The 10,264-nt window shown below is 39.0% G+C and overlaps 1 protein-coding gene across 1 annotated transcript in view; it reads right to left on the minus strand.

The window, feature by feature from the left end:
* Positions 1 to 1,336: 1,336 nt before the first annotated feature.
* Positions 1,337 to 10,264, minus strand: part of HELRODRAFT_157627 (hypothetical protein) — a gene marked incomplete at both ends in the record, with an annotated part of 17,899 nt that continues 8,971 nt past the window's right edge. The window contains 11 exons of the mRNA XM_009027840.1: positions 1,337 to 1,501; positions 1,998 to 2,123; positions 2,494 to 2,640; positions 3,245 to 3,481; positions 4,000 to 4,106; positions 4,440 to 4,624; positions 5,460 to 5,674; positions 6,086 to 6,193; positions 6,754 to 6,856; positions 7,995 to 8,230; positions 8,470 to 8,660. Coding sequence (XP_009026088.1) covers positions 1,337 to 1,501; positions 1,998 to 2,123; positions 2,494 to 2,640; positions 3,245 to 3,481; positions 4,000 to 4,106; positions 4,440 to 4,624; positions 5,460 to 5,674; positions 6,086 to 6,193; positions 6,754 to 6,856; positions 7,995 to 8,230; positions 8,470 to 8,660 — 1,820 coding nt within the window. The remainder of the gene's footprint in view (positions 1,502 to 1,997; positions 2,124 to 2,493; positions 2,641 to 3,244; positions 3,482 to 3,999; positions 4,107 to 4,439; positions 4,625 to 5,459; positions 5,675 to 6,085; positions 6,194 to 6,753; positions 6,857 to 7,994; positions 8,231 to 8,469; positions 8,661 to 10,264) is intronic.

Genomic DNA, 10,264 nt, shown 5'->3' on the forward strand with positions numbered 1-10,264 from the left:
GAAAAAACGAATATATAAAAATTGAATATATATATATATATATATATATATATATATATATATATATATATATATATTTCATTTTAAAAGTCGGCCTTTAAAAATGACCAAATAGCTGAGGCCCAACTCTAAATTTCGGCTGAATATACACGGTATACACAATGGAGGGTGCGTGCGTGCGTACAGGTGGCGTGTGCGTGTTTGCGGTTGTTTTACATGCATATATGTATATATGTACTTTGGTGTTTGGTGTAGTTTGGATGTGAAAGAGCTGAGAAGCATAAGTCTTTTGAGAGGACGTTAAAACAATAATAACATTGAAATAATAATAACAACAATAAAAATGATTATGAATACGCGCAACATAACATACATGCACAATTGCACATGTAAAAATTATGTAAACATTCCAAAAATAATATTATATATATATACATATATATATATATTTATTTATTATCATAAATAGTATATATAAATATATATTGATGTCAGATCTATATTCTCACATATATGTATGTATGTGAGTGTGTGTGTATGTGTGTGTGTGTGTGTGTGTGTGTGTGTGTGTGTGTGTGTGTGTGTGTGTGTGTGTGTGTGTGTGTGGGTGGGTGGGTGTTTAAAATCATCATAACTCAAAGCGTATAGAAAGATAAGGATAGATGAATAGATTGAAATTAACATTACAATGACATGACGGAACAACAATCCTTAATTATTTTTAAAAATAATAATATCTAGATTTATATAAATTATTTGTATAATATAAATAAATAAATAATTGAATGAATGAATAAATAAATAAATGAATAAACGAATGAATGAATGAACAATTGAATGAATAAATAGATTAAATAAATATAGACGGAAGGATAGATAGATAGATAGATAGATAGATAGATAGATAGACAGACAGACAGACAGACAGACAGACAGACAGATAGATAGATAGATAGAGAGATGGATGGATGGATGGATAGATATAAGATATATTGATATATGCATGGAATAGATAGAGGCGTAAATAAAGCAAATATTGATTATGTAGATATATGAAAATTGGAAACTTTATATATTTGTTTATGATTCATTTATGCATTCAATTATAAACAGAAATACACAAATTCTCATTATCATCCTCCCAACTAACGTAACTATCATCCTCATTACAAACTCTTCACCACCACCATCGTCATCATCATAATCATGTAAGCTGTGTGGGTGTGTGTTTGTCGTTGATGCCTCTGAAGCAAGTGCAAAAGAGAGAATGACCTTCAACCTTTGACCCCTACTATCATCTTCATCATCAACATCACTATCAGCATCATCACTCGGATCACTCCCAGCCACTGGTCAGTTTATGGAACATGTCCTGGTCGAGGTTGTGTGAATTTTCCATGGACCTCATGCAGAGGAAGATGTAACCGCCGATGAACTCGTGCACCACCTTGCAGTCCGCTGTCAGACACTGGAAGATCAGGTCCTCCTCTTCGAAACACACCTACATGTGTGTACGTGTGTGTGTATTTTATATGTATGTGTGTGTGTGTATTTTATATGTATGTGTGTGTATGTGAGCGCGTGTGTGTGTGGTGTGTGTGTGCGTGCGTGTGTGTGTGGGTGGTTTAAATATTGGTGTGAATGCTGTTTCGAGTGGATGTCTGCAGATGTGTCTGCGTGTTTGTGCGTGTGTGTGTATGCGCGTGTGTACATGCGTGTGTGTGTATGCGTGTGTGTGTCTGCGTGTGTGAATGCGGTTCTGCCTATCCAAAGTGTTGTCTTGCAGTTGTGCGTCTGTGCGGTGACCAGCACCACAACATGCTTCATCATCATCATCATCACCACCACAAAGACCACCACATCATCATCGTCATCATCATGACTACCAAATCATCATCATCATCATTATCAATATAATCACAACCATAAGGACTACCACACATCCTCACCCCACACCCTCCCAACCAACCAGCACAGCACCACCAACAACGACCCACCTGTACTTGCTTGATCTCCCAGTTCACATTCCAGGATTTCATGGTCTGGAAGGTCCAGGACTTGAGGGTGTCACCGCGGGAGAGGTCCATCAGGATGAGGCGGCTGGGACTGATGGCAAGCAGTTCCTGATGTCCAATTAATCATTCAATTAATTAACCCATCAATTAATTAATCAATCAATTAATTGATTAATTAATTGATTAATTATTGATCGATCAGCAAATTGGTATAACTTTCTTTTCTTTTTAATACAAATTTCTTTTAATGAATTTGCATTCTCAAGCTTGCGACACACACACACACGCACACACACACACACACACACACACACACACACACACACACACATACATACACACGCACGCACACACACACAGCACATCTAACACCCCAACCATCCCACCAATCCGACCCCACCACCACCAACACATCCACACCACCACTACCATTATCTCACCAATCCGACCCCGCCACACCCAAACCACCCCCACCAACCTCTTTCTTGGCGCCCTTCAGCTTGACGATGAAGTAGGTGAGGCCGTACTCTGGAAGCGCCTGCCACAGCTTCATGTACTGCAGCTTCGATTCCAACATGTTGAGGTGGCCCACATTCATCTGGGCGTCTATTATGCGTTGCACGATCTGTGTGGTGGTGGTGTGTGTGTGTGTGGTGATGAGTGGTGATGGTGGTGATGTATGTGTGGTGATGATGATGTGTGCGTGGTGATGATGATGTGTGCGTGGTGATGATGATGTGTGCGTGGTGATGATGATGTGTGCGTGGTGATGATGATGATGACGAAGTGTGGTGTTGATGGTCATGATGTTGACGATAAGTCGCGTGAAGCGGCAACACGATTATTCAAATTCAAATCCAAATTCACATTAGGATCATATCATGATACCAGCAATGATATCATAATACTATCTTTCAATTAGTGTTGCGCCAAATGGGGCTTGAACCACACCCCCCCCATGAAGACCGCACCACCGCGTACACACAAACAGTGCACACATCAGTCAGTGTACGTACGAAAGATAGGCACCATGCAGGATCGCTTCGCATTCAAACTCAGCCACTACTAGGCACGAGACCGGCACATTACCACTAAGCTATCCTGTCATCGTCGTCATCATCATCCTCATGATCATGATCATCATCATTATCATCATCATTATCATCATCATCATCATCCTCATGATCATCATCATCCTCATGATCATCATCATCATCCTAAGCACTCACCTGATTAGTGCCCTTAATCTTGCTAAGGAACCTCGGAGCAACGTACGACTCGACCTCGAAGGAGGTGCCCTTCAAAATGTCCTTGACCTTGGCCTGTGGGGAGGGGTTGGGCGAAGGGTGGTGAATCCGCAGAAAGGATTCGATGGCCCTAACTTCAGAGGCGTATGAGCTGTCGGCCATCGTGTGGCCCCTGGTGGCCAGTTTGAAGGCTGCCATCCACCTGGCGTACTGATCCTCCTGATGATGATGAAGATAGTAATGATAATGATGATGATGATAGTAATGATAATGATGACAATAATGATGATGATGTAATGATGACGACGATGATGATGATGATTGTAATGATAATGATGATATGAATGAGTTAGACCAAAATGACATGGAGTCATTCGACAAAGGAAATATGCAAGCAGTAAGGGAGTGAGAAAGAGAGAGAAAGAGAGAGAGAGAGAGAGAGAGAGAGAGAGAGAGAGAGAGCCCATCTACTGGCCAGCAAGTCAACCGACCAATCAATCAATCAATCAATGATCAACAAACAAACAAACAAACATGCAAACATCAAACAAACAAACCACAAACAAACAAACCAACAAACAAACAAGCAAACAAACAAACAAGCAAACCTCAAACAAACAAACCACAAACAAACAAACCACAAACAAACAGACCAACAAACAAACAAACCAACAAGCAAGCAAACCAATAAACCAACAAACAAACATACATACAAACGAACGAACGAACAAACCAACCCTCTCCGGCTTGATACAGAACTCCGAAGCACCTTTCTCAGAGGGGACGAGCAACTTGATGACGAACTTCTGCGTCGATACGTTCACATCTGCACTCACCTCACAACCTGTGTGAGTGTGTGTGTGTGCTTGTTTGTTTGATTGTGTGTATGTATGTGTTTGTGTGTGAATGTGTATGTATGTGTTTGTTTGTGTGTGTGTATGTATGTATGTATGTATGTTTGTGTGTGAATGTGTATGTATGTGTGTGTGTATGTATGTGTGTGTGTTTGTGTATGTATGTGTTTTTGTGAAAGAATACGTTTATTTGATGAAAAAATAATAACTCTTTGACATTAAAACACGATGATGATGATGATCATCATCATCATTATCATAACACCATCAGGCTATCATCATCATCATCAACCTACCATCATCATCATCATCATCGTCCCAACCTTTCAAATCGATGCTGTAGATGGCACCGTTGTGGTTGCCGTTGTTATGAGAGTGTTTATTGCCATGGTGATGATGATATGATGATGATGACGATGACGACGATGATAACTTGGAAATGGTCAGGGTGGTTTCCTTGAAGGTGAAGTGGTACTTTTTAGAAGTCTTCAGGCCAAATTTCTTCGGCCTGTCGTGAGTGAGTGAATAAATGAATGAATGAATGAATGAACGAGTAAATTCAAAATGAGTGAGTAATTGATTAAGTAGTGGATGAAGATTGAGTGAATGAATGAATGAACGAATGAATGAACGAATGAATGAACGAATGAATAAATGAACGAATGAATGAAAGAGTGAATGAGCAATTGAACGAATGAAAAAATAAACAAAAAAATGAATGAATAATATAATAGTGTGATGATAAAACGACAGCATCAATGGTAAATGAAGAATGATGTTGAGACGGTCGCATGTTGAGATGGTCGCATGTTGAGACGGTCGCATGTTGAGACGGTCGCATGTTGAGACGGTCGCATGTTGAGATGGTCGGCTCCAACAAACGCTAATTAAGCATCATGACCATTTTTCCTTACATCCTCAACTCTTTATTTTCATCTATGAGCCAATCTTAATTTACACTTTTCCAAAACCGTTTGTTTCGCAGAATTTAAAAACAATAAAATGTTAAGCTGTTACAGTCCCGTCACCACTGCAACCTGGCTCAATGCACACACGAGCATCACAGCACATTGTTATTATTATTATTAAAATCTCGAAGATCCATTCGCGAAGTTGCTTGCCGCCGTTCAATGAATTTTTATATTTCAAGTTTGTTTAAATTTTAAAAAAGTTGATGAAAAATGACGATCTTAATGAGAAATAATAAAAAAAAATTGTTTTTACTGAAGAAACCATTAAGCATCAAGTGTCCAACCTTCAGATGATCAACCTCTTAATTAGTCCAACAACTAACCAACCACGTGACCAACCATGTGACCAACCCATCCAACCCCCCTACTCACTTATAAAACCTCATATCTTCCCTCAGTTCTGGAGTCTCAGTGATGTCATCCATGACGCCATTGTCTCCGTTGACCTTGTCGACAGAATTCAAGTTCGAACCTTCCAAGGTCGTCTGTAGGTCGTTGAGGGCAGCGTCTATCTCGTCGTCTGTCTGATTTCCTTCCGTCTGGTCGAAAGAGGGCTGGGGAAGAGTGCTTTGGTGGGTGACCTGCAGCTGTCGGTGAAAATTTGAATATGATTATTTACCTTGTGTTAAGATAAATTGTTATTTGGCCTGAATCCATCTCTAAACCGAATTTTTAACGATCGGCGTTTTTCCCACTGGCGCTCCTCATACGAAGGCTAGGGCACCTCGCCAACTTTTAACAAGTTACATCCCGTCTTCAAGAATGCTACACTCACACAAACACTCAAACAAAATTGAATTTTGTGTGCACGGGACTAAATTCTACATATATGGTGCACATAATCTACAGTACCCACGTAACTGAGAAAAAACACCGGCTAGCAAAAATTCTCGTTTAGTTATTATTTTGAATGCTTGATAACCTTTGAAATGTCTGATTATCATCACATCATTACCACATCATTATTACGTCATCACCACGTCATCATCAGCACTTACCTGTATGGCAGCTAAGGTAATCATCTCTTCCTCTGTACAATCAACCTCCTCGGATAAGACTGACCACTTGGCCTGCTCGTATATCTGGTTGATCCTCACCGCATCGTACTGTGTGGTTGAGTTGTTGGTTGGTTGAGTGGTTGATGATGAGTCGATTGGTTGGTTGATGAGTTAAATGCTTGGTTGGTTGATCAGTTGATTGGTTAGTTGATTGATAAGTTGATTTGTTGGTTGATTGATAAGTTGATTGGTTGGTTAATAAGTTGATTGATTGTTGATTGATAAGTTGATTGGTTGGTTGATTGATAAGTTGATTGGTTGGTTGATTGATAAGTTGATTGGTTGGTTGATTGATAAGTTGATTGGTTGGTTGGCTGATAAGTTGATTGGTTAGTTCATTGATAAGTTGATTGGTTTATTGATTGATAAGTTGAGTAGTTTAATGGTGATTGATCAAATAATTGATAAAATGAATGATTAATAGATTGATTGATCATTTGATCAACTGATTGATTGATTTACATCAATTAATTAATCGATTAGTTGATTGGTTGATCGGTTAGTTGGTAGATTGATTGATCAATTGATTGGTTGATTAATTAATTAATTAATTAATTAATCGTATAAATGATTAATAAAGTAGTTGATAAAGAGAGAGCCCGACTGACCTTGAGATTAAGGTCATAGAAGGAGAAGAACTTGAACTTGAGGAAGAGCATGTCACATTCCTTGATGCCCTGCTCCAAGAGGGAGCGTGAGGAATCCAGCCAACTGCGTGGTGGGGGGGGGGAAAGATATGAAAATAATTTCTTTTCTATCATATGTAAAATATCTTCAATGGCGACAGCCATCGTGTGGTAACGCTGGAGAATTGTAGCGGCGATTCGCGACATAAATTTTAGTAGCGACGACAAAAAATTGTCAACCGCAGCCACACAAACAACACCAACCACACAAACGACAACAACCACACAAACAACACCATCAACATAAACGATAACAGCCACACAACCGACAACAGAAACACAAATCATTATCTCTTAATTTTTTTTTATTGGCTAATGATTTTACTTCGGACCCATTAAAACTTTATCGGTGTTATTATTTTTATTCTTCTTCTTCTTTCTTTCTTTCTCGTGCCTTTTCCTTTCAGGACATTGGCGACCACCGACCTCCACAAAACCCCATCTTTAACACTTTTTATTAGTTGAAATGTTATGATATTCAACGAGTGACACAAGTTCCTCGCGAATGTTGTTCGTTGTTGACCGCGATCTCTTCTCCCTGCAATCTTCCAGTAGTTTCCAAAACTGGGTGACAGATGTGTGCAGGCTGCTCTGCCCAAAGTATGGAATGATCCTCCAACAAGATTAAAGCAAATTGTTCCAGAAAAAAGATTTCAAAAGAGAGTTAAAAAGTTATTTGTTCAACAAAGCATTTAATCACAGTACAATCCTCTGAGGAATGTCAATAGAGTGAATAACATAATAATAGTTGTTAGATTTTCCATTATTTCCTTCCGCATGATGTGACCAAAAAACTCTAACTGCCCCCGTCGGATTATCAGTAGTAATTTACTCTTTTCATAACCGAACCGTATTAATACATCCTTATTCGAAGTATGAGAGGTCCAACTAATTTTATTATATTATTATTATCATTATCATCATCATCATCATCATCATCATCATCATTATTATTATTATTATCATCATCATTATTATTATAATTATTATTATTATTATTATCAGTATTATTATTATTAAATCAATTTATCTATTTTATTTTATTTTATTAGATTTTAACTAGACTTTTATCTCATTTTACTATATTTCATATTTTTCTAGAAATAAAAGAGAGTTCACATTATTATTATTATTATTATTAAAACGGCCTGAAAGGGACCTACCCAGCATTAATCCTTGCCTTCTCGGCGTAACTCTTGGGATAGTAGAGGTAACTTTTGACGGCATCTATAGAGGTTGGCATGGTGATGGCGAAACTGCTGTCGGGGTCAAAGTTCAAGCTTTCTGGGTTGTAGGGAGAGTAGCCGGGTGACTGTCGGGAAAGGGTTGTGGGGGTGCTGGAGTTGAGGGTCGGTGTCATGGGGTTGCCGGATTGGAGGGATCGCCTGCCGAGTGTGCTCTGGTTTGCGGAGATGGTGGTGATGATGATGATGACAGAAGTGATGATTATGATAGTAGTGATGGCAGTTGTGATTATGAAAATGTTCATTACAATAGTTGGTATAACGTTAAAAAAACTGAGAAATTCCTGAACTTCTGGAGCCATCTTATTCATTCCACTAAACCATCATTCATTCTGACACATGCAACAAAGTTAAAACACTCCCCATCCAACAAACAATCACACCTCACACTCACCTGCGGCGTGCCACTGCTAAGGTGTCTGTTGGGGCTGCCAAGAGTTGACGTGTCAAAGGGTGAGGTGAGGCCGTAGGGGGTATGTGGCCCACTTAGCTGGGACCTCCTGGTGGCCGAGATGCCCTTGTTCTTTCGCAGTTCATCGGGAGAGAGTTTCTGGGTGAGGGAGAGTTCTTCCGAGTGTCTGATGCCTGAGTGAGTGGTGAGTGAGTGAGAGAGTGGGTGAGTGAGTGAGTGAGTGAGTGAGTGAGTGAGTGAGTGAGTGAGTGAGTGAATGAGTGGGCGAGTGGGTGAGTTAGTGAATGGGTGAAGTGGTGTGGTCATTTTTTACGGTGGTCAACATTGTAATCAATTTTTGTGTTTTCGTGAATTAGCTGTTGCACTTCATAATGAGGGGTAAAATTGATGGAAAAAATGTACGTGACGGTCACGCGTTTGAGACCCATCTCGAGATAGGGAACTGCATACTAATTGCATTCATATTCTATTAGTATGCAATGCCGTACAGAAAAAAGAGAGATAGAGAAAGAGAGAGAGAGAGAAAGTAAGAAAAAGTAATAGAGAGAGAGAGAGAGAGAGATTGAGAAGTAAAAATATACTAGTACTACTACAGTTGCAACGACAACAGCAACCAGGACGATATCACGAACGCAACAACAACAACACTGAAATAAGCCACTCACATTACAACACGAACTCATTCTGGAAAACCGACATTATAGATGATAAGGTTAACCGGGCAGATAAATTGACGTTGCTATTTCCATCTTTTTCCCACTCTAGCTCTGGCTCTCTCTCTCTCTCTTTTTCAATCTCTCACTGTTTCTTGCTCACATTCCTTTTCTTACATTCTTTCTCCACAATTTCTTTCATTCTCTCTCTCTCTCTCTCTCTCTCTCTTTCTCACATTTGACTTTCTTTTTCTCCCTTTTACTCTCTTTCTCAATAAAAGAAATGTTGAAGATGATGGATGATGAAGGGATAATTCTGAAGGTGACAACCTTGCTGTAGAAATAGTAGAAATATCAGCATTATCGCTGGAGGAATATATAGATAAGGAGGGGTCCATGAATGAACTTAGTTGTGACGAAAATATGTCAACAACGATGATGATAACGATGATGATGACGACGACGACGATGATGATGACGATGATGAAGACGACGATGATGATGACGACAACAATGATGAAGATGACTTTATAGTGGCTTTATAATGATGACGATGATGATAATCAAAATAAACTCTGAGCGATTATTTCGTGGGAACCAATGAATAGCAACAACACGAAACAATGGCAAAAGAGTATCAATATAAGTAATAATAACAAAAATAATAATAACAAAAACGATAACAACAATAATAATAAAAATAGCAACAGTTATTTCATTCCCATTATCATCCGATCTACCGCATGCCACGCGTTTTCATCTTGATGATTAGAACAACATCAACAACCGACATCCAAACACTCAACCGCCATTTCAATTAACGGTAATAGTAATAATTTATTATTATTATTATTATTAACGTTATTATCATCATCATCCTCACCACTATTATGATCAGAATCTTCGTAACGTCGTCATCAATATCAATATTACATCATCTATAGCAGCAGCAGTAGTAGTAGCAACAGTAGCAGCAGCAGTAGTAGTAGCAACAGTAGTAGTAGTAGCAACAGTAGTAGTAGTAGTAGTAGTAGTAGTAGTAGTAGTAGTAGTAGTAGTAGTAGTAGCAGTAATAGTAGTAGTAGTAGTAGTAGTAGTAGTAGTAGTAGTAGTAGTAGTAGCAG

Source organism: Helobdella robusta, assembly GCF_000326865.2.
Source record: "Helobdella robusta unplaced genomic scaffold HELROscaffold_51, whole genome shotgun sequence".
Taxonomy (NCBI): domain Eukaryota; kingdom Metazoa; phylum Annelida; class Clitellata; order Rhynchobdellida; family Glossiphoniidae; genus Helobdella; species Helobdella robusta.